We start from the raw sequence: 25496 nt of genomic DNA on the forward strand, positions 1-25496 counted from the left end.
CAAATGATGTTAGGAAACTGGTTTAAACCAGTCCACACATGATTTACATAGGGGCATCAGTTTTTGCCCCACAAGAGGTTTAACCCATTTTCTCTTCAGTCTACACCTGCTTTTCCTTTTCAACAAGCAGCTCTTGTCCTGCAAGGAGATCTTTGGTAGGGTCAGCCATGGTAATACTTATTTACTCCTCTTCATACCTTAAGCGGTATATTAGCCATGGTAATGCTGTCATTCAAAAGACTGATGAAGCCCAACATAAAGACGTTGGCTAAAAAGTGTCAGTAGTCTATGATATAACAAACTATAAAAAAAAAAAGGAATAAGTGTGGGTGGGTGGGAGGAGAGTGGAGAGTGAAAAGGGTAGTGAGAAGTGCAGTGAAAGGGTTAAAATAACAGAAGGTAGAGACAGGGGTACAGGAAGATTTTACCTATATTCTATCTATATATTACACCTACAGCAAAGACAGCATCTTCCCATTAGAAACTCTGGTTACCAACTGTGTGAAATGTTCTCTTATAAATGCATGATGCATACACTTAGCAGCACATCTATGATGTAATCTGTATAATTATTCTTTCATTCATACACACTTTTAATTTGTCTTGTCAATTTACCATTTCTCTCTTTTAGTCAGTTTTCCCTAAATATTTGGCTGCTCCAGACAGGTCACAGGTGCACTTCATTCGTTTAGAATGTCAGTTGTTAAGTATATGAAAGTTTACCCAGACTCTTACAAAGTTGATGTTGGCTTTATAATGTGGTTCACTTGTCATGTCAAAATTGAGAGATGTTTATGCAAAAGCACAATCTATTTCTCTGTGACTATACATGCAATCACTGTACGTCACACAGCTGAAGCTTACACCTACTTGTACCTTGACTGAAAAGCTGCCGAAATACACATCTACACACACGGGGATAACAGGAAACACATTTTTAGTATGAAAAGAAAAGAGAAGAGGAAAGTCTAATACAGAAGTGTACTAGAATTTTCATAAATCTTATTAAACTAACAACCTTTAAAATAAAAAACTTAAAAACTGCAAGCCATGATGGCTGAACAGCAGTGCTTTAAACAAACTGTGCATAGAACAGATATTTGAGAGGAAAGCAATGCATGGTATGTTAAAGCAACCTACATTCAGCAGGCATGAAGCACTATTAAGCTGATAAAAGTTTGTCTAGGATTGCAGGTGCTCACAAAACTCAATTTTGTGCCATTTGATAAATCAAATCAAGCCATGTGTCCTAATATTAAAGCTCAATAAGACAGAGGTCTAAAATCCAAATAAATTAGCCTTCCCAATGTCCTCAAAAGACCCCCACATTGTCTGCAGTTCATAGTTACTTCATAGCTACTAACAATATTGGCATAAGCTAAAATTTACATGACAGCTCTCTGCGCATTTAATATATAAAAAAAGTTCATGAGTCTGTCAGTTCTGTAGACGCATTAAATAATAGACTCTAGCTAAAGCTCATAAATTTTTTTTTTAAACCACACAAAAAATCCTACAACAAAAATCCACTGCCCTCCCCCAATTTCTTATGCAAACAATTAGTTATTAGTTTCCAAAAGACAATATAAGTAAAGCTTCTTTCCCTGAATCACACCAAATCATGTTGGTCTCCTTGACAAGCTGAATCTTCAACTTTCAAGTTTAACTTGACAAGACAAACACTCTTTCCTCAACACACATTTGATTAAGTTCATCTATTCATGCCTATTAATGTTAAAGCAAATAAAGATATATATTTTTTTAAATCCCCTGACATCTTTAGAACCAGTGAATATGAGAACAATGAGATAATCATATATTATTTGTATGATTATTGTACATATTGTACGTTGTATATATTATCTCTCATTCGTAAATGCTTGAAAATGACCTCAACCGTGTCTATAAACAAAGATTTCTGTAAACAGTCAAAAGAAGCAAGCAGTAATGTACCCACACATCTACATACTAAAGAGTATCTCGTGTTTCTCAACCAGCATGGGAACCGGGATGAAAGTGCAGCATGTTAAACTGCCAGTGAATCTGACTTATAGTCTGTTAAAACAAACTCTTAACATGGGGACATGTTTATGTGAGAAGACACAACAATTAAGGCTTCAGTCTAGATGGTACCTATTTTAAGTCATAAATGTTATAATTTCATGAAGTGCACTGGTTTTGTGTTGTTTTGTTATTCTCAGTGCAGACAGAACCGATGTATTAAGATATTAAGAGAGGACCGAGTTGGATTTTTTTGGTTTTGTTTCAGGCTCCTCTTTCTCTTAGAGCAGTGGATGTAATGATGTAATGTGTGTCAGGAATGCTTCCGTTCTTAAATGCAGGTAAATCACATTTTTCTATGACTCCACCAGCCTATACTACCAATGACTTAAGGAGAAAAACCAAAGATGCAACTATTCAAAATCCTCCTTAGTTTTACAGAAATAATTTTTAAATACAGACCCATACATCTTTTCTAAAAATGGAGAATTGAGGCATACATTATAAAGAAGACTTTTTTCTTTCTCGTTGCTCTCATCATGCAGATATTTAAAAAAAAAAATAATAAAAAATGCGTGTGGAATACACATACTATGCTAGGACACAGTAAAATCTAGAGAAAGCATAGTGTGCTGACTGCAAGTGGGGTGGAGCGGAGATATATATATATAAGCACCATATGCACAGATGGGCAAATCAGCAAATAGAGAATTCTCTTCTCTTGTGTGGGCTGACTCACCCTTTCATTTATCATTTCATTCATTGCAGGATCTTTTTCTTGTGCCCTTTTAACTTTGAGAGCATTGACCACTGGTTTGATAGTGATTCCCTGCAATACAAATGACAGCATCACTACAACAGCACACCAAGACCATTTGCCTCAAGGTTTGCTGTCGTTGATTTTTGCCCTCGATCAGAATTTGATGTCATATTTGTTCAGAAGTGGACAACAGCATGCATCTGATTTTCTTGTTGATACATTCATTTCTTTAATCCTGTGTCCAACGTTCATCCATTACTTAGTTTAAGTCTTGTGAATGGGTAAAAGGTAAATGTGCTCAATTTGTTTCAAATGTCAATGAAATCCATGCCCAGGCATGTGAGTGTCAATGATTAGCCCATGCATGTGAATGAAAAAGTTCCCCACTGTCCATCCAGCACATAAATCTATAATAAATTAGTGAAAGTAAACGACAGCAGAAGGAAAGCACTGGGTTCTGCATGCCGTGTTCTAGTAGTAAAACATTTACATTTTACTGCCCAGAAGTTCCCTAGGTTATGCCACCTTTAAATTTGTTTGTTTTGCCTTGTCAAGATGATCTTAGGTACTGCTGGATTTCACCACATGGGGCTAACATGTGAGCAGTAAGTCAAAAAGGACTGCATTCTTACCTATCACAAGACAAGTGTAAAGATATTTCCTGGTGAAAAGAACCATATTCTCACCTGAACAAATACAGTGAAGAAGACAACCAAGATGGTGGTGGTGACAAAAATTTTTTTCTCTGGTACAAGCTCCTCGTTAATAAGTAGGGAGAGGCAGAATGCAATACCTCCACGTAGTCCTCCATAGGACATAATGAACTGATCAATTCCTGTCAGCCGAATTAAACGTCGCCTGTTCAGTAGAAAGACTAGACCCACAATGCCTGGAACACAAAAAAGTAAAGAAATCTATCAATAATTACAACACTGTTTTAAATGCTTTTTCCATTAAGTTAAGGAAAAACGAGTATCAGCAAATTCTTTTGAAAAATATGGCTTTAGAGGAAAAAAAATCAACCCCACCCCATCAACCCTTAAAAAAAATAAGTTGGGGGAGGGAGACTGAAAAAAATTCTTCCCCTATATTTTTCTCTCCCTTTCCATAGGATTCGCTGTCCTAATCTTGCTATAAAAAGTGCAGTAAATGTTAGCAAATTTTGCAGAATACCACACAGAAGTATCCTCCATTCCCTGAAATGTTTCATTAGGTAGTAAGCTATTTTAATCCAGCAAAACACACAACACATCATTCTGATGCCCCAGGGTGCACAAGTATCTCTGATCTTACCAATAACACGATAGATGATGCAAAAGATGATGGAAAAGAAGATGAAGTCCCACTGCCACTCGAGAGTGTCAACAACAGTCGAAAGGCCCAAAAACATGAACATGACAGTCTCGCTGACATTGGCCATCATCTTCATGGTGTATTTAACAGCTGTGATTGACTTCTCTGACATGTTGGCTTCCGCATAATGCCGCATTGTGATCCCGCCAAAAGTCAGACTGGAAAACAAAGGATCATCTTTCAAGATATTGAAATGCTCTTCTAAATCGCTTGTATTATTTATGTTAATATATGACAATGAACAGCTAAAAATAAATGTTCCTTCATGCTGTCTCCTGACCTCTTTAATACCAAACCTCATAATATTTGTAATTATTTATGACTGCTCTGCACTAACAAGATTCCATTAAGGAAAAAAGTCTTTTTTCAAACGAATATTTTTTCTTATTATCATAAATTCATTAAATTTCAACCCAAACTTACGCAAGGATTCCAGACAGATGCATCATCTCTGCTGTAAGATACGCAAGATAACCGAGAATGAAGACAAAAAGAGGTTCGATGATTTGAACATGGTCTGTATACTTTGTGATGAAGCCTCCGACCATCCCATAGATGACACCAATGACTGTGCCACCAAGAGCAATGATAAAGAAAGATCCCACTCCAGCCACATAATCAACAGGCTGGATGTTGCCTTCACCAATCTCTGTGTAGCCTTCCATCATGTGATACAAAACCTATGAACAGGACAGCCTTCTGTCAGCTACATCTTCACCAGAATACAATAAATGAGTCAAACAAAGGACATTAAAATCACTAAAATGCAGAACACCAGACTTAAAACGGAGAGTCGCTCTTTCCCATGAAACACTCAAGACTGTTTAACAGTACCCAACCCTCTTCTGATCACTTTACTCTGTGCAGAACTATTTATAAAATCTTTTTCTAAGCTTCACATTTTCTTGCATTTCCTCTTGCTCCTGGATTCAACAACTGTGTTCAAGGCACAAGCAAGAATATTTTTTTTGTAAGCGATCAGGAGCATTACAAGAGGACAATATCATTTTAAACTTTGAAACAATGTATTAAATATGCTTATAAACAGCACATGAAATGTTTTAGTAAACTGAAGAGCACACTTTCAGCTGCCATGATATACTTGTAGTAGAACTATAATTCACCACAGTAACACCCTCACTGAGCAGGGATTCCCGAAACACAATGTACTTGTAGTCTAAAGAACTATAACTCACCACAGTGACACCATCATTGAGCAAGGATTCTCCAAACACAATGATGTACAGCATCTCATTGACATGCACATCCTCAAAAACTGCAAGCACAGCTACGGGATCCACAGCTGAGATCAGGGCGCTGAATATGAAGCAGTGTAAAATTGAGATCTTGCGAGCAATCCACCCAGCACAGCTTGCTGCCCACAGCGAAGCACCAATGGCCACCTGTGCAATGGTGAGGACAATGTTAACAATGTGATGAGGTGACTAATGTTTATTTAACAATTTCATTTTAAGCTAGGGTTTAGGGTTAGTGAAGAAAAATTATCTGCAAATTATAAATATCCTAAAATGTTTGAAGATTCTGTCAAACTATGCTCTAAAGTTTCACCCCATCTTTCCTGTGAAGCCACGTTTATTGCTTATGTCATGTCAGTCTAAAAAATCTTCAGGTACACTTTGGAATCAGAAAATCTATGCATGCATATTAAGCGAAGCTTTGTTCTTAATGTTTAATTACTAACAGTACGCTGCACGAGCTGTAAAGTGTGAAGGACTGAATTAAACTCATTGTTTAACTTCTGACAAATGGCTGTGAACAAATTTATGTCTTTACTGTCTTTACTTCTTGCTGCTATTATATGAACATTCTGATATCCCGCTTCAACCTTTCTGAAAGTGTCTTTCGTTTTGTGGTTTGATGCAGATTCACTTGGCTACTGAATGAAACATGAAAAACCCATAAATTGGATGATGGAGCACCAATAGAAGAGCAATGACAGGACAGCATTAAAAGAAGTGCACGATCAGAAATGATCACAGGTCAATCTGATCACTGCCCACAGTCGATTCACCGATTCAGCTTTTGTCATTTTGACCACCAGTTAGGTACTATTCAAATTATTTGTCTGCAGACATGTGCATGCACAAACAAATGATTAAAAAATAAAAACAGAGAAGGTCGCACAGACCTTAATATCACCACACAATATTCTTTTAAATTCAGGCTCGCATGACACAGAGAGAGAAATGCAGACCATCCAAAGGTATCACAATTCTTAAGTATCATGGCTCTTTTAAATTAAGGCTTGCATCCAACGCTATTGGTGTCACGATGCGCTTCAGGCTTTGTTCTGGTCAAAACAAGGGCACACTTGCAAACAAAACAAGATATTTACATAAAACAGGCAATTAAATTTTTTTCTAAACTCAGCCATCAAAAAAGTGGACTGTGGTTGAATCAATATGCTGAGGTAGAATAACTGGTGGTGTGGTGGTTGAATCAATGACCAATATACCCACCCACCACCCTAGCATGAGGTATCATGTTTCACCATTGTCTTCAGCACTAAAAATCAGCTTACAGTGTTCCAGAGAGTGTTGACAATGGCAAGTAGAAGAATGGTGCCCAAGTTGTTAAAGAAGGCACGAAGTGGCATGTGGTATCCAGCGTCGTAGATAATAGGAGGTAAAACGAAGAGGAAGAAGGTGTTGGCATTGAGCACATACTGTGAGGCTGTGGCCGCATGGGAAAAGTGAAGCACTGCACCTACTGCAATGCCCATCACAATCAGGAGACAAGATTCTGGGAAGATGGAGGACAGCCTGTCATAGAGATGAAACCCTGTGAAAAAAAGCAAAACTACTTCAGTTTCATGAGAATCATAGTTCCAAAGAAACACCATGAACAAGAAATAATAATACAATCAATTTTGATCTGAAATCACTGTCATAACTTTTTAAAAATATAGTACTTAAATGTAGTGCAGTGTGTGTTCTGTTGTTCTGCTACTAATGTGCACTCCTTTTGGCATATGAGAAAACCTGAAAAGTTGTTACTACCAGCACGCTCATCATTATAATTATCATTAATGCACTTCTCTAGCTCCAGGACTTGAGGGCAATGTGGGTAAGTTCACCCTTCAAATAGGCTCCTATTAGCTGCCACTATCATTATTCTTTTCTTGTTGTTGCTAATATCCCATCAACAGCTTTACCAACATTATGAGGGCAGTCCATCATGAGCTGCACTCATTTCTGTTTCTGTCAAATAAAGGTCCATGAACAAAGTTTCATGATCATGTTCTTTCAGATGCATTGGGAAAACAGAACCAAGATCGTGAGCATCACAGATTGTGGGTTTAGACCTGGTCTCCCCGATGCCAAATAAATTCTCTCATATAGGATCAGTTACAGGGGCTGCACTAGTTTACTGTAACAAAACCCTTAGATGCTGACTTTTGATCAAACATAATCAGCAAAACTACCTTCCCAACTATACTGCCAGTGTTGTTTTCACTTCTTACATTATTCAACAGAAGCTGCCTACTGAATGGGGCTTTATGATAAACTATGTCTCACAGTGCCAGAATCACTTATTGATTAACTTTCATTTTACTTTTTTTCTGCCAATGTCTGAAGGTGAAGGACTATGTGGCGCCCAGTCAATGCTGCAGCTAGCCTAGCACAGCTGATCATTGGGATGTTTATCTTGCCTCTACCACTTTTGTTGTTGCCGAACAAAATAATTTTACTCTTACCATTTAATGTCTTAAAAAAAAAATACTTAGAACTACTGTTAGTCTAATATTGCACTATATAAGTATATTATGTATGGTGTATCCTCAATCTGTATATCAAGTGTTTTTTTCATTTTTTCATTACAGCCACAGCTGTACTTTACACTTCAATTACTGTCTGATCAACACACATACTTCCTGTGAGTTACAGCTCACTACAAGTGTTTCTATTTCGCAATAACTGTCACCACTCCCTCCCTGCTAGGTGACAGGTACACACTCATCACCACTTCCTGCTTTGCTGAAGGTTTGGTGTATAATCATTGCAACACCAAAGTAGAGTGGTGCTAAATCATTATACTGTAGCCAGCATGTAAGGTAAAAGCAGAGTTTAAGTCACTCGTGGGGAGTGAGGTGTTAAAGACCCACTTTAACTTTGTGAAGCATGCACTTGTTTGTCACTGCTGCAGTGAAAACTAAAATGTCCTAGGTTCAAATCTTGACTCTGGATACCCGATTGCTTGGTTGGATGTTGGTTCCCCCAGGAACTCTTTCCTCTAGATCATTCCTCACTTTCTTACAAAATCACTTCTAGATGGAAGGGTTTGGCTGCCAAATGAACTAACCACAGTTTGCTGTGCTATACAGCTGATTTATGTTAAACGGATTTAATGATTGCCATTCCCAAAATATCTAATTACAGCAAAGATATCCCCATTGACTACAATAACTATCATATCTGTAAATGTGAAAATTTACACATGGTCTGCACAGAGGGTGGGGCTTGGCTAATTCCACCTGTTAGTGATTCTGCAATTAGGGATGACGGGAATAAGGAGATTAAACTAGAGAAAAGTAACAACTAGCCTTGTAAACAGATGCAGCATGAAAAATAGAATATGTGCCATAAGATGAAATCTCCACTGAAAAAAATGAACATCCCTCCACTCACCAATCTCCTCAGCTTTTATACCCTAGCCCCTTCTCTACTAGTTGTTTATCCAGACACAAAGGTCTCACTTAAATAAGCATTTCTACAAGCATCTACCATTTCCCAATTCCTGCCTACAAACCAGCCACAATCTGCCCCACACTCCATCGATCGACTCTGTACAATAGGGTTATAGTTAGTTTCACTACAGTACGATGAAAACATTATGCCATTTCAGTCTAAAATTTCATTTTAGAGGCAAGGTCTCTGAATTTTCATTCACAAAATAAAAAACAGCAAAGTATTTTGTAAAATTGTAGAGTTCTCAGGTTACCTCTACCCTTCCCCCTCCTCAGTATACATCCCTTACACAACTCAGTCACACCTCCACACTCCAAAGGTATTCTGATTCAACTCTCATCTCTTGCAACTGGTTCAAGAAATTCTTTTTTTGGCAAATGTTTGGGGAAAAAATAGCTCCACAGCCTTTTTCTGACTGGCTCTACACCTGTCCCAAAAAGAAGGCAGTAGCTTTTGCTTTTCCAATAAATCCATGACCTTCTGCTCATGACCCAGCATCTTCATTGGTCTGATAGCTATAGTCAGTGTTTGCAAGTATTGTCTGTGGCCTCCATCCTTGACAAGCTGCGGCGCCAAATTGGCCTTCTTCCAAAAGACAGGTGATGACTCTGAATGCAAGATAAGACACCTCCTTACAGGGTTCCCCTGCATCCTCCTGTGCATGGGTGTAACTTGAACGAATCTTGGGGGGAAAACAATTTCACCTTGCTTTCTGTTGGCCTGAATGGGTTCCAGGCAATAGGGCAGCCTCTTACTGCTGATAGAAACTCTGGGTCCCAGCCTCATCTTTGCACTCTACAGCATCAATCAGTTTACAGATGACTGTGTTTCTGCTTCTTTCATGAAATAATCTCCTGTTTGCTGCATTTATGCCAGTAATGGAAGAAATATGGATGTCATGAATATGATTTTCAGAACCATCTGTTCTCTTCATCTTTATTCTGACAATCTTCCTGCTTTAGTTCTGCAGTCTGCTAACTACTGTCTTCATAAAAAAAACTCTCTGATTCTAGTTTCTTCCAATGTATGAAAATGAAGACCACACCATTTTATCTTGATTACAATGCCATTTGAGTTAAGAAAATGGTATGCTGGCTGTGATAGTGATAACCATCAAAACATTAATAGTGCACATACAGTTGGTTCCCAAATGGGACCGAATAAATTTCCCTTTGTTGTCTTATCGTCTGCCCTCAATGCCCCATGCTCAAGCAACAGTCTTTGAAGCCAAGTACCTTCACCCAGTAACCTTTGATACCTGCCATATAATATCTATCATGTGATACTTTCAGCCTTTTCTCATGATTCAATTAACGTACTAATGTTCTAAACAGACTCTCAACAGTGTGGGGTAACTAATGATACATAAAAATATCAAAGTGGCTACATCAAAAGTTTTCAAGAAAAAGTGCCATATCCTATGACAGTGTTATCATCAAAGCGTGATGAATCATATGACTGAGGTAACAAATATCTCAGTGACTTTATCTTCTGTGTTGCCCTGAACCTGGTTCATGCAGTATGTTTATTGTACATAACAGAAAAATATATATTCTATGAAGTGAAACTGAACCACTTTTTAAATGTTGGTTAAACGATGTTTTCTTCCACAAACCAAACCAAAGACCTGCTTAAGTCCAGCATACAGTATGTTTCTTTCATTTACTTCCCCAAAAGATCATGCTTCATGTGTGACTTAAGGTAAACAGCTTTCTCCAATCTACAAGCCACTGACTACAGATGTCTGGCTATCAGCCTGTTTTTTTCACACCGAACACTCCATCTACATGACAAAACTCCCAGTCCAGCCTGTATGTTTCATGGTCACAATAACCTGAAATGATGATCAAGGTCTTCTCTGTCTTCTGAAGGCATATAACATGTTGTATGAGTTGCACCAGACAAAGAAAACAGCATGATTTTTCATGCCCCTTTTACAACTTACATAATTCATGAATTCCCTACAACCAAACTTTTTCATACTTAAAAAAGACCATCACAGGAATAATAAGAATGCCACAGAAATGCATGAAAACATCACAGCCAGCAAACACACAATCTTCTTCAGTTTTTAAAGACTCTTAAATTGTTTCAAGTTCAGTTTCACAGGGCCTATCACCTGCTCTGCTGCTTTCCCATCTGTTGTGCTCCAGTGACCTGGGACTGGCTTGTGAAAGTTACCACTGACCTTTTCCATCAGACCTGATCTTGCCATAAAACCCAGGACAGGATTCAGGGTTGTCATGAATGTTGCATGCTCCTCATCATCAAAGTATCACCAGCTAAATATGGGAAGAGGTTTTAATCTGTTTTCTCTTTGGCTGCACAAGCCGCACTGAACTAAAAAATGACTTCCCACATCCTGATGCAGAGAATGCTTTCATTATAATTCTTGAAACAATAATTTACACTATAAAATAATTAGTAGAACAGTTGCTTTTAAATACCTTACACAATAAATCAGTTACTTTAATGATACAAAAACCATTATTTATCTCTGCATATTTGTTATATTTTATTTCAAACCTTTTGCAGAACCCTTATAAAGACTTGCTAATGCAGTCCCACAAATATTTTTATGAGCATTACTCCTTACACCAATCAATATATTTGTCAATAGTTGTGATTATAGTGAATTGACTAGTCTGCCTGTTTATCTTCTCTGCAGATTTATGACACTCTCCATCCTTACTGTCTGTTCCCCGATTCCTCTTTGTGTCCTCTATGATTGTCTTTTATTACTTGTCTGCATAGTTGTTTTTCCATGTCTCTTATGTGAGCGTGATTATATAAATCACATGTTTAGTATTATTAATTGCATGAGCTATGAACTAAATCTTGCGCTAACAGGCTGTAATATTGAATTTTCTCTGTGCATCTCCTGTGCTCAGAGAAATACAGAAACCTAAAAAAATGTCTGACACACAACAGATAGGCTTTAATTTTGAATAAGAGATTAGGATTTACAAGTAACCATTTTTATGATTAACTTTCCTCTTCCTTGTCTCTCTGTATGTGTGTGGTGTAAGACAGAGAGGGACAAGGGGAGCCAGGAGAACAATTTCTGCAAGCTGTGTAGTAAAAAGGCTTTTCTGTGCACTTCTTTTTTTTTCAAAAGAGCCTCATGACCTGGGAGATCACACTTAGATAAACCGATAGGGGCAAGTACACTAAAGGTCAACCTCGCCAGGAAAGTCCACTTGGCTGGGAGTGGGTGTTTGGTGACTCACTGTTGCTTGTTAGTCAATCAGACTTAAGTTATTAAGAGATCCTTCCTTGCCAAGTAAAAGCACATTAGTGGCAAATTTTTTGGGATTCATTTTTTTCAAGAAAACACACGTTACACTGTATTTGTATTGATACTTGATTCTACGCAACAGACTGAAGTGGGGCAGAAAGTAATTTTACAGCATCTGATTGTGAAAAAGAATTGTTTGTAACATACCTTATTAAAATAGTTAACAAATAGTTACACGTGGTCTAACATATAACAAATGAAAAACTAAAATATCTGGTGGCTATTGCAGAAGGTGCATGGAAAAAGTCTAGCTCAGCAGCTGCATACATTTGTTACAGCTACAGAGGAACAGCATCCATGCACCACTGAAATAATCTATTTTATGACACTTTTATAAATGTTTCTTTTATTGCATTTTACATATACGTTATATTTCAGAGATGATTATATATTTGTTATGTTTCAGAGAGGATATATGATAACAGAATTTGGGGGTGTGTCACGGTCATTACGAATAATGTAATTAAGTTTTTCATATTTCTGCTGCTGGAAAAACCAAACATTGCCTAGACTATCCCTCATCTACTTGCCCACCCACAGAGCATGTACAGGAACATCCCTGTTGCCCTGTAGATTTGTCATTTGGATGCAGTCTACCTAGGACACTGGAAAGGAAAGACAAACTGGGTCATTTACCACAACACTGAACTGCATCAGGTCTCTTTCATCAAGAACATATGTAGGTGCTGACAGATAAAAATCGAAAACAGGTTCAGGTCCAGAGTAATGCAGAGTTATAATGAAGTGTTTGTTGTCAAGAAGTTACCCAGTCTGTCTCTTTGCTGTCACCGTTTGATGGGGTGTCTTCAGTTTCCATAACTGTATCTTTTCACAAGAATGAATTGTTAGTCTATTACCCAACCCCTGTAACCTGGAGGACTGTGAGACCACTCAGTCTGATCTCTACCCCTTGATCTGTCCGACATGGGTGACTGACAGGAAATAGTGCTCCCGTTGGTGTAGTTCTAAGTGACATCAAGACACACAAGTCCCCCATGTTGGTGATGCAAAGGACATACATTTTACCATTTTTTAAAACAAATTTTACCTAGCTTTGCTAAAGAGGATCAAGGAAAAGCATGATAGTTATTTTTCAGAAATGTTTCAGTCCTTGTCATTTGGCTCAGCTAAATATGATAGACATGATGCTGATAGTGTTAGTATTTATTAGTATTATATTAGTATTTGTGATTTTAAACCACAAAATTATTACTAACAGAGGATTACCAAGTGTAAACCAAGCAGTTATTCTGGAAGTTATTCAGATGAACATAACCAGAGCACGTGGAGTAATGCTGTCCTCTTGAGGCTTTACCTGACAACCCTAGTAACCACATTTGGCTAGCAGATACTGACTGTACTGGGGCAGTAAGGCAATGTGGTAGAATGCCCGTACTCGTGAAAATAATTATCTTAGTACAGAAACTGGGACAAGTCATACTTCTTTCTTCTTCATCACTATCACTGTATCAGCATCAAAGTTTCTAAGCAATTTCATCTCAGGACACGTGTAAAATTTTCCAGCATGTTTAATTATCTATATAATGCTTGCTGGAAACTGTAATAATGTGTTGAATGTGCCGATGTGAACACATGGATTAGAAGATTTGTGGATAGTAACATTCATGACTGTCTTTAATAAATGAAATAACATTATGCCTTATGTCTGATCTCTGATAACTGCATCAATGTGAAATACAAAGATGCCCCAGTACAACACAACACAGCAACACAGTTGCTTTGTCTGCCTCACCGTCTCAAGTTCAGCAACACCCTGGAAACACTTTCAAAAAAAAAGAAAAAAGAGTGATCGCTTTTCTGGCCATCGCCACTAAGTCTCCCGCTAGTAGGTCTTACCGGAAACTTGTATCCGACTTTCAACACATTACTGGGTTAAAAAAAAATGTATGTATTGGGATGTACTGAAGACAACGATTTAAAAATAAAAGAAAAGATTTTAATGTGGAAGCAGTGGCTCCTGCGTGCAGGTCGCGGTCTAATTTTAGCGACAAGGCGCCGGGTTGCTTTGTTCTGCCATCGCCTGGTGGGAATGAAAGGACAGCACACTCACCTATTTTCGCCAGACTTGCTAGAAGAATCCACAGGCATATTACATACGGCACTTCCACATGTTGGAAATCCCACACAACTAATTGATATCGTTCCGACTCGTTGCTGGTTTTTTCTGTTTTCTCTACGGCAGCTGCCACAGTTTCAATGGAGGCCGCGAGCACGAACACAGCTAGCAGACAACCGGTCCTCCCCGCCAGCCCTGGCCTCCACAAACACTCCATCTCTAGCAATCAACGTATACAGTCCACAAGCCAGTTCATGATTTTCCACCTCCTCTCGTCCGTGAGTGCGACGAGAGACATTTAAACACCTGGTGGAGGCGTTTCACCTCTCCCTCTACATTTCAAACGACTTCTCGTCTGCTACTGACCCCAGGCAACGTGGGGGTGAAAGAGTACGGCGCATGCGCAGTGGGGTCATCGTCTGCCGCCAGGACACGCGCACTGCCGACTTCCCCTTCGCCCCACGCTATCGATCGCGCGCCCAGTGACGTCACAACTGTGTCACAGCTGGAGCAGTGGGAGGGCCGCGCATGCGCGTGCACTGACAGTTGCAATGCGCGGCAGCAGACGGCAGATAATGGCCGCCGACATTAATAGACTCAAACTCTTTGTGATTTGTGCCACGTGGGTGTACCGTTCACTCGCTATTTTTTTATATTTAATCTACGTACGCACGACGGCAAACGCAGGAAAAGATAGCAACAGGAGTTTTGTTTTTGTTTTGTTTTTTTTTAGCTCGAGCGAGAGCAGATCTAGTCATCTTCGTCACTCTGCTGCTTCCACCGTCAAGAATGAATGGTCTCCATAACAACCGTGTTTTTTTAACTGGCCAGAGGAAGGAGAAAGAAGTGAAAACAAAAACCGCCATAAAATATAATATTTGAATATGTTTGAAAGTCAATGAGGATGGAGCTTATCGATAACACCACGTGCGTCTTCACGCGCTGTCTACACTGTGTGTGACGCAGGCTGCACTGAGTGACCGGTATGTCGCCTGTCTCACTACGAGGGTATCCGTGTACCCCTGTACTTTATGAACATGATTTGTGTGTGGGATGGAGACAGCTCCTGCAGGCCTGTCTAACCAACAAAACATGCATGTGACGTGCGATGTGGTGGCTGATGTATGGGAGGCTGCACACCGCATCCCCCGGGGACGTGACGTAGACAGCTGCAGGTCTGTGCTTCAAGACTTGCTGTGTACATGGCGGCGCCAACCACCACCAAGCAGACGGAGAAATGAATGTCTACAGCCTCAACAGAGGAATTGAAGACTCGGTCTGGTGGTCCGCAGGTTCGAGGCTTCGCTGGTCTACTTAGCGGGACTGTTTGTTATGGAAGGCGAAAGGCAGCGAAGGAGAGGGTTATGGTCGGCCGTCCACATACCATGCTGTAGATACAGTGAACCACTTACAGCTCCCTACCACTAGGCTATAAGAACCGTTACTTTCACTACCACACATAAGAGCTGGAAGCTTTCTTCACTCACAAAAAGAAGAAAAGGTAACGTGTGTTGTCTGCGGACATGATTTTTTTTTTTTTTTTTGTTTTTTGTAAAGCTGATAGCTATGTTCACTGTAGGTAGATCATGTAGTTGTCATAAATGTGGACTTGTGTGTGGGAAGTCTCCTAACCATACAGGTAACAAGACAAAAGGAATTATATATTATACCCTCGTCCCTTCCTTTGCCCGAACTCTCTAGAGCCGCCACCACGTGACTTGAGAGAAAGCTCGACACACAAAGCCATGCACGGGGTGCGAGAGAAACAAATGTTGCAGACCAGCGCGAGAAGCGAGTCAAGCAGGGGCACGCACCTCTGTCGACGGGTTCAAACAAAGATCCACAGTAGCCACGCACAAGGTGCGCCTTCTCCACTGACCTTTCACTCCCGACAGCCGAGGTCAAAGCATGCAACCAACTACTCCAGTCGCCGTCGTCGTCACAGCGTATTTACAAGAGTACACCCCAGCCCACTTATCGTATTTTTCCCCTTCTGATCTCCTCACCCCTCTTATCAGCGACATCGACATCCACCCCCTCGCCACCTACATTACCATGACCTCTGGTGTCTGGTGAGGGTAATTCCTCAACGATAATCTTTCTTCCGTCGTGACTGGACTTCACAAACACGATGTGCGTTCCTACAAATACAGACCCTGTCTTGTGATGTTGTGGTGTAGTTCTTCTGTTTATCATCGTTTGAAGGATTTTTTGTTTTTTATTTTGGTCAGCAGCGCCGTTGGCGGCGATGACGTCACACGCCAGGCGCGGGGCTTGGGAAAACCCGAGTAACGGTTTCCGCAGGCAGAAAGTGATTTTTCTAGTTCTGCACCTTCTCACGGTTGTCACATATAAACGTTGAATTGCTCTACTTTATTTACTCACGATTGTAATAATAATTATAAGAAGAAACACTTACATTATTTCCCTTTGGGAAAGTGAGTTCAGCCGCCTGAACAAAGAAGTTGCTCGAGAAATATTATGAAGATGTTTAATACAGTTTGTAAACTAGAAAGGAACAAAGGGATGAAGAGAGGGAGGGAGAAGTGGCGGGGAAGAGAGTGAGACAACCACCTACAGGAGGTGTTTACCAAAGATGACATCAACACTTGAAATGTTCTAGTTTATCACTGAACAGTAAACACTGGTTTACTGACTTTTCCAATAGCTCCTATCAACGGTGTATATATATATGTTAACAATTTGGGAAGCCCATCTACACACACACACGTGCCGTGAGAGAGAGAAGGAGAGTAAGAGAGAGACTCGTTGCTGGCAATGACTAGTCAGGGTGACAACTGATACCTGACACCTGATACCCTTGTCTGTGGCTGTCGCATCATTTCTAAATTTAAGATCACCTGCGCAGTAAGTGCTTACAAGATATTGATTGAAAGGTTGTCCACGTCATCGTCCTCAGCTTTGTTTTCGCCATGTGTACCACGTGACTGCGCAGTGCACTCGGCGGCCACACAGGTGTCCGTCCACACAACACACACAGCGCTCGCCACCACGAGGCTCGAACTGTCTAACACACGAAACAAATTTGATCACATGACTAAGTTTATTGTGATCTGAACTCGTGTCATCTTTTTATTCACATAAACGTCTCTCCGTAAAGTTTTATGATGAAATATAAACTTTCATATGTCACGTGATCTTTTTTTACTTCTTTTACGTCTCAGAGCCAAATCGTTCACATTTTATTTTTTCAGACTATCAACTGGATTAAAAAAAATATTCTTTGAACTTTCTTAGCGCACTCACTGACTACACATCCACACATTCCCTGACAACCAGTTAAGTCGACGAGGAAGTCGGTCACGTGGGCAAGGAAAACTAACCGTAGTCGTGACAGACATGCGCAGTCAAGGGACAGTAGGACTAGTCATGGTGACAGCCTGTCTTTGTAGCTCGGAGCGCGAGGTTTGTCAACCAAGTGCGTCAACCACAAACCTTTGTTGCAACCGCTGTTTATATTCGTGAAATACGGAATATTGCACTCGTGAGTTTAGTGACGTCATAGAGTTAACGGTAAAAGGTAGCAGTGGCACCCGGTGAGTCAAAGTTATAACGGACATCTCCTCTTACATACATAGATAGTCCATCATTCATTCCTTTATTCATCCATTTTTTAATACAAGTTGAGGAGCGGGTGCAGGTCGTCAGGGGGACAGGTGGAGACACCAGCGGTTGACCAGACTGGCCAGTTAGGCCTGCTTGTGGTGGTGGAGGTGGAGGTGGTGGTGGTGGTGGTGATGGTGGTGGTGGTGGTGGTGATGGTGGAGCAACCAGTCCATGTTAGCATCGTTCTTCTTCTGTCGACCTCTCCTTCCTCCTTTTCTCCAAAGTAACTTGAAGGACTGGTTTATGTCGTGCCGGGTCACGTGACCCATCCAGACCAAGCTTGACTGTTGCGAGGGTGGGCTAATGGTGTCCGACGACTGTGGCGACCATTCTCAGTGGGAGTCTCTGGTTTGTTATGTATCCTGTACGAGAATGACGAGCTGTCTCGCGGGATCCCATGTAGTCTCCTCGGATTTGTTCTCAATGTCTGGATTGCTTCTCTGTGTCCACCAGCAGTCCACGCGGGACATCCGTAGAGAACTGTGTAGGGACAGAGACAGCCTACAGAGCTGTGTGTAGAGATTGTATGTGGTAGCAAACCTCATTTTACTCTCACTCTCTCGCACACACACACTTTCTCTCTCTCACACATACTTCCTCACACTCTCAGCTGGTTGTCTCGTGCTCCGCGAGACCGGATGTCACTAAAAATAGATCATGACGTCTTGCAAAGCTTGAGCTATGGACTCTCACGACCAAGCCACCATTTTAAACGCAAATAAAAGGCAACAAAACTATTTGCTAAGCTAGCCTCTTCATCATCAAGAAAGATGATGGGAGGAAACCTGACAGCGTGTCATGTTCACTGCTCGTCCCACCGGATGTGACGTACGCCCCAGATGACGCCCACAGCCCCAGCGTGTCCTTGGAGCTGGGCGAGCATGATGGCGACAGCAGCTTGTCGTGTGATACCTGTCCTCCCTGCGGCTTCTCAGCAAGAAATAACTCGAGACATAAAAATCTCATAAAATGGAGACACCAGACCATCCATCACGTTTGTGCGGTGACCTCAATACAACATCAAACTTTTGGACGACAACACCCCATCTCCACCTCACCCCTCACCCCCCCCCCACACATATATCAGCGAGACACGGGGGTGAGGGAGGGAGCACGTGAAGCGAGGGATGGGGTTGGGTGGGTGGGTGACCACTCGTGCACCGGGTAACCCTGTGCAGACCACGTGCACGTTGATTTGACACTTGCCTCAGCGGACGTAGTGCACGTGCTGGGTGTGACAAGGCGGTGGGAGGAGGGTTGAGGGGGGTTAATGATGGTGTGTGAAAGGTGGGGTGGGGGAGGTCAATAATAGAGATGTGACGAGGATGGTTTCCTCACCAGAAGGACTGTTAACACAGAGCAAGAGCTCTACAGGGTGAGCAGAGGTTTGTTTGCCAGTCAGGTTTTTTAAAGCCCCGGAATCCCCAGCAGCGACGGCAGCAACCTCCCACGGCCGCTGTCAGGCTTTGCTGGCTTCTCTGTAGAGTTCATTCTTCAGACAATGGCGACTTACTGCACTATTCTGACCTGTGACCTGACACTCAGCTCGTTGAGTGACCACAGATCACAGGATAACAACAGTGGCACGCGGACCTCGGTGTTAACGGCCCTCACCTCAGGTTGCTGGAGAGACCCTGTAACAAGGTTTGGCCCCCAGTAACACAATTTGCTGAAGCCATCAGGCGGCCATGTTTCCACTCGTTATATAAACCACCAGGGAACACCACCAGGTCCCTGTCCTCCTCCCGTCTCCAATCAAAGTCCTAAAAAAGACAAAGTTGGCGGCTGTTGAGAAATGTAGAGGCCGGCCATCCACAGACACATTACCTTCGTGCTGTATGGCGGCGAGTGAACTAGGAGTCAGCTAGGATCTCGCCGTTGGTTCCACGTCGACGGTTAGCAATCGTTTGAGATGAGTCAGCAGACGAACATCCTCCACACACTAACTTACCTGTGCAGCCCACTCACTTCACACAATTTATTGTCACGTGTACAAAAGAACATTAACAGAACTCCGCCCCGGACCTGGCGAGGGAAGAAATTATTTTTAATAATGTCGCGTCTCGTTCGTCATGGCGCCTGACGTGTCACGTGATTAGGACACGTAGACATTCAGAGAACAAAGGTGTGTGTGTGTGGTTTGAGGCTAGCCAGCTTAGAACCAACATAGGTCTATAGACATTCTTGTGATTTCGATAGAGTCCTCTTGTTGACTGAACACACTGAGCTAGTAACGGAAAAAACATCTGTTCACACTCGCGGTGGACTTTAGCGATCCACGACCCCACGACGACAGACTGCGGCGGAGAGAAGGCGTGCCGGAGTTCCACGTACTTGTCACGTGTCGCCTGACGACCGTGACCTTAACTGCTAGAAAATAAAAAGTATTTCCCCCTCCCTTCCTCATACCCCTATGACGTCAGCATCGTCTGCTGTCTTTGAACTGTTAGCTGGCTACGGCGACCACCCAAAGCAAGGCGTGCTGTTCACGTCCGTCGTATTGTCGCTGGTGGTGCTGCTGTCGTGTCTGTCTAGGAACTGTTATAAGATGAACGTCAGTCAGTCAGTCGTCAGTCAGTCGTCCCTGGACTGGTACCGGCCGTTGGGGGAAGCACATGGATACCCGCGGCAGCTGACAGGGCCTCCACTCACCTGTTCCGGGAAATGGCAGGTCCGCCAGGTGAGGCGACAGTTTCTTACAGAACCGTTGGTCTTGTGCCACCTGCACGAGGTCGGAGACTACAGTCCACGTGACAGCCGCACAGCAGGGTGGGTAGTACCAGGTACCCGGACACCTTGGACGTTGTAGTCAGTCTGATGTGGTGGCTGCGCCAGACCCTGTCCACCCGACCCACTGTCTCTTGCTCTTGCGATCCTGACACGGGTATGTGTCGTGGGGTGGAGCTGCCGTCTGTGGAGAGGGTGGCTCGCAGGTACTTCTCTAGGTAGCACTCAGTTCATGAAGATACTTCGTTGCCAGTGGCCTGATGTTGTTGTTGCTGGTGCTGGTCTCCATGTTGCAACTGTAATTCTGTTGGTGAGGTCTTGCAGTTACCCGATAATACTTATCAGACGATGTTATCAGACGATGTTATCAGACGATGTTATCAGACGATGTTATCCGTTGGATGTCGGCGAAAGCGGAGGCTGCAAACCTTCCACCGATGGAAACAGACGTGCGGTGGTCGTCGAGGGTTTTGCGCAAGAGGTTCTCCACAAAAGATGTTAAAAACACAGGTCACAGAGGTCACCCTGTCTCGGGTGTGCCTTTCCTTTCTCTCCTTTGGTCACAGCGACCTAGGATTCGTGACCCAGGGTTGTTTCTTTTTCCTTTGACACCCAGCACCTCACTGCACCAGGAACAACCCAACCGCCCAGATAATTATAACCCATCGCAGAGAACATCGAAAAAAGCAAATAACAAAGACAGATAGAGAGAGAGAGAGGAGAGAGTGAGAGAAGGAAAGAGACAAGGGTGGAGGTGGGTGGGTGGAAAGTTAAGTACAAAAAAAGTAAGTGCTCGGGTCACGAGATCCGAAGCACGAGACATTTCGGCACCCTGGTGTTGTGTGTCAGTGAGAGGCAGTCCACCCGACATAACAGCACCCTGTACCATCTCAACTACTCGGGTGGCTTCTGCCTCGGTCCGTGTCTCCTCTCCCTTGTGTCTTGTTTCCTGTACAGCAGCGACATCCCGTGTGTGGGACTCGACTCCGTACAAAACCGTTAAACGTCTGCAAGCAGCGGGAGCAGCAGGTGCTCACTGCCAGACTCAGCTTCAGTCAAAGGTCAGAGTCCGCAACTCACTGCCAGACCGAGGCTCAGCCAAAGGTCACAGTCCGCAAAGATGGCGGCTGAGGCTGATGAAGTCCCTGCAACTGAAACCAAATGTTTGTGCGAACGTTTGGCCACGTGTTCGTACAACCGCCATACAAAAACTTTGCCACACTTGGTCAAAGATTTGTCGATCTGTGTCCGGGTAATAACGGCCTTTACAACCAGTAGATCATCGCGATTTCAAGACTTTTGAGCAAAAGTCAGACTCATGGGAGATAACACACAGACAGACGAAAGTCCAGGATGTTTCAGTGAGTTTTTTGGTTGTTTGGGGTTTGGCATCGATTACAACGAGTGTCCGGGGTAGGCAGCCAACAGTGAGTGACGTCACACGACCTGCAGCTCCGCCTAGTCCTTCTGTAACGGCCATCGACTGTTACTCGATATCAAAGCTGCACAGACGAAATTTTAACCTCAGTAAATCTTGACTAACGGAAAGTTAACGTCCCCCGGACTCGTATGGCTGCCTTCGGCGAGCAGACGAACGAGAGATGAGAGGGTGGAGGTCCGATGACAGCTGTGCTGCACGTGCAGCTTGATACCCGCGTGCTGCCTGCGTGCTGGGTGGGTGGATGCGCGACACTCAGTGGCACAGCACGTTCCTTATTTTGAAACTCGTTCAGGCCTCAATAATACACGATGATCAGTTTTAGAGAAACACTGCACAACACAAACTAATTTACAGTAAAATCGTTTATTTCTATTTATCATTAACATAAAACTTCCTAGGCCAGACCTTCGTTCCCGTCAGCACGTGTATCGTATGCACGTGCGATGCTTCTGAATGGCACAGGAGCCGATGTTGAAGGAAGAAAAGTAATCACGTAGAAATGACTTGTAGCTAAAAATAGAAACAAATTACCCAGAGGGTAAGCAAACGGTCGGGGTCGTGTTTGTTGTGACTGGCACTGGATGACGCAACACACAAGTCGACTGTAGACAGCTGGCCGGCCTTAGCAACAGCTGGAACCCACTAGTTACCCTCCTGGTGTTAATTAATGAATGAACGGTTAAACTGGAACGTCACTCGGGGTTACTGGAGTCTGACCCCAGGGGAAGCTTGGGGTAACCGCTTTTACATCAAATTCCGAGTTGCAGTAAAGCTCGGTCAACGTCCGGAGGTTGAAGAAAGCACCTTTTTCTCAAAGCGATCGGTTGAACTCAAAGGTAGATAATGTTTTCAAAGGTCACGGTGAGTGACGTTCCTTTTGTTCTCGAGATAAAGGTAAGGTAAAGGTCTTGCTGTCAACCCTTCCCTTTTGTGGGTCGTTGGGGAGGGGCAGGGGAGGTGCTGCACAGTGCCTACATCCCCCTTCCTCTCGTCTCCCCTCGACCCTCCACAAAGGAGGGGGAGAAGTAGGTCACGAATGTAGATCAGGCTAAAAATAAACCGAATGTAAATTTGCGGCATCCGTTGATTTCGCCCTCGTTCTTTGCCGGGTGACGTTTGTGGGAAAGAATGCGACATCCGATCGTGGTTTGTGTAATGGCGTGTGTAATGGTGTGTGTAAAGGTACCTGTACCCCAGTCTCTAGAGACACGCGGCGGTTACATCGGGTGGACTGCTAGAGACATGAACACCAGGAACATGTTGGGGGGAGCAAAGGACAGCTCCAGTGTGTCTGTTTGTGCTCCCTCCTTTCTCCTAACTATGTGTGTGTTACCTCCTCCAGAAAGTCAGCTTTTTTCTCGTGTCTGTTGTGTCCACAATTAGTCCACAGGGGGAAACATTTAAAAACCCAAAGAAAGCAAAATGTGAGAGAGTGAGCGGCAGAGCTGGAATAGACGGAAAGTGAGAGTTGAAGAAGAAGGAATAGGAGAGGAGACGAGGGAAGCTGACGTGCCAGTGAAGGATGCTGTTTGGGAGACTGAGATGTAGAGCTTATGGCTGGTGTGCGAAGGTCTGAGGCAGACACGCAGACCTAAGGGTCACTAAGGGTCACAAACGGTCTTCTCGCTGCTCCGCCAGGTGCGCTTTCAAAGCCGCCGCATGTAGACTTAGTGACGTCACTGCCAAGGGCTTTAACTCGTGTTTGTCTACCTGCTTTGAGGACTTGACTACACTTGAAGGGTCTGCTTGCTCCACACCTTTGTGTCCGAGTCTCCAGGTACAGAGGAGGGTCGGGGGCACAGCTGCGCATGCGCATCCTCGGGGAAATGGCTGCCGGGAGGAAAACATTGAGCTACGCCTGATGGCTGCCGGGTGTTGTGCGCAGGCAAACACAGAGGTGGACCTCGCTCATCTACCAGCAATCTTGGGATGGATGTTGTTGACCTTGCCGATCGGCGAGACCCAGTGGAGGAAATGAAGTTGATTGGCTGGCGGACACTGGTCACGTGGGGGGCGATGGCGAGGGAGGTGATGGTGAGGCGCTGGGTCACGTGCAAAGCCGTTGCGATGGCGGAAGGTCAACACCACAGGACATCGGGTCTGTAGCTGGGTGTCGGTCACTGCTAAACATAGCGAAACACCCCTAACTCAAGTTTGTTGTTGTTGTTGTTGTTGTTGTCTCGAACATCCAGAGCAGCAGACTGTCGAAGACACAGGTTGAGGACTGAGCGTCCAAAGAGATGACCGACGATGAAGACGACCATGAAAATGGAGGATGAGGGCAATCAGTCTGTCATACGGGGGTATGAGTCATACCCTCCTCCTATACCCGTATGCATTTGTGATCTCATACAAGAGCACTGGAGCCTGGAAACCACAAAGGTCGAGCCCTTGATTGACCCTGCAGGGTCCTGTCACGTGGCCTAAAGGGTTCTCTCACCTGGACACCTGACAAGACTCCAACAAAGTGCAGTTTGGCTCTTGTTTGCTCCCTGTTCCTCGTTTACAATCCGTGCTAAATGTTTGTGTTGCTTTTCAGTTTCTCGGCCTCGGCCCCAGGGTCTCGTACTGCAAGGAATGCTGGGTGAAATTCTGGGATGGTGCGGCTATAGCTTATCTTTGTCTGTAACACTTCCTTCAGCAGGATTCACCTGAGAAGTTGTCACCACACGTCGTGCAGCAGACGATGTAATCAGACAATCTGCTGAACTGAAGGACTGACTTGCTCTGAGATGATTGTATGGCAAGAACACTGAACACTGCCAGCAGCCACAGACTGACACTGAGCGCTGCTCACTCCCTAGTCTACGAGCAGACACAGCAGACGAACAACAGAAAAGACAGACTGGACTGTTAGGGTCTGTTAGAATGTTTACTATGTACACCTACTATACTAGTGTAGCGGCAGGTCTTCACTCTAGGTCACAGAAACAGATGGACAGTTTATTTTCCCAAATAAAACTAGAAATAACGATATGAGCGAGCACAACATCACAAATAAACTGTGATGCTTTGATATCAATGAGAGTATTGTATGACAGACAGTATATTATTATAACAGTATTGTGTGACAGACAGTGTGATAGTATTGTGTGATGGTGCAGTGTATTATTATAACAATATTGTGTCAAATACTCTACAAATGTGACTGTTACCCTACAGTTACGGCTGTTACATACCCGCCTCACCTTGCGACATACTTGTGTGGTGTACATGTCAGACCCTGAGCAAGTGATGCCAAGTCCTCCAGCCGTTGTCTGGTCGACGATGGATGAACGGGTGTGTACACGGGTGGGCTATCTCCTGTCACCTGTAACATGGGGACAAGGAAGATAACTTCACACTGGTTATCACGCAGTAACGACATTTACTGGCAGTTAGCCACTGAGTGCAGTCTAGTCAGCATGCACAAACACACCTACTACACACATACACACACACATACACACATACACACCCTACACGCACAGACAGACATTCTACACACGCGCGCGTGTATCCCC

The 25496-nt window shown here is 43.2% G+C and overlaps 1 protein-coding gene across 3 annotated transcripts in view; it reads right to left on the reverse strand.

The window, feature by feature from the left end:
* LOC112576616 (probable Na(+)/H(+) antiporter nhx-9) overlaps window positions 1–25289 on the reverse strand; it is a 35895-nt gene extending 10606 nt beyond the window's left edge. Inside the window, exons 1-7 of one of the 3 annotated variants that reach the window (XM_025259208.1) lie at window positions 25182–25289; window positions 6657–6916; window positions 5311–5517; window positions 4538–4794; window positions 4055–4272; window positions 3448–3650; window positions 2741–2830 (exon numbers count right to left, since the gene is read on the reverse strand). In XM_025259208.1, the coding sequence (XP_025114993.1) occupies window positions 2741–2830; window positions 3448–3650; window positions 4055–4272; window positions 4538–4794; window positions 5311–5517; window positions 6657–6916; window positions 25182–25191 (1245 nt within the window). In that variant the 5' untranslated portion in view covers window positions 25192–25289. Of the gene's footprint in view, window positions 1–2740; window positions 2831–3447; window positions 3651–4054; window positions 4273–4537; window positions 4795–5310; window positions 5518–6656; window positions 6917–14192; window positions 14572–25181 lie in introns of those variants that run through there. The other 2 variants (XM_025259206.1, XM_025259207.1) reach the window with 2 other exon arrangements.
* Between the last annotated feature and the right edge of the window lie 207 nt (window positions 25290–25496).

This window comes from Pomacea canaliculata, linkage group LG12, assembly GCF_003073045.1.
Source record: "Pomacea canaliculata isolate SZHN2017 linkage group LG12, ASM307304v1, whole genome shotgun sequence".
Classification (NCBI taxonomy): domain Eukaryota; kingdom Metazoa; phylum Mollusca; class Gastropoda; order Architaenioglossa; family Ampullariidae; genus Pomacea; species Pomacea canaliculata.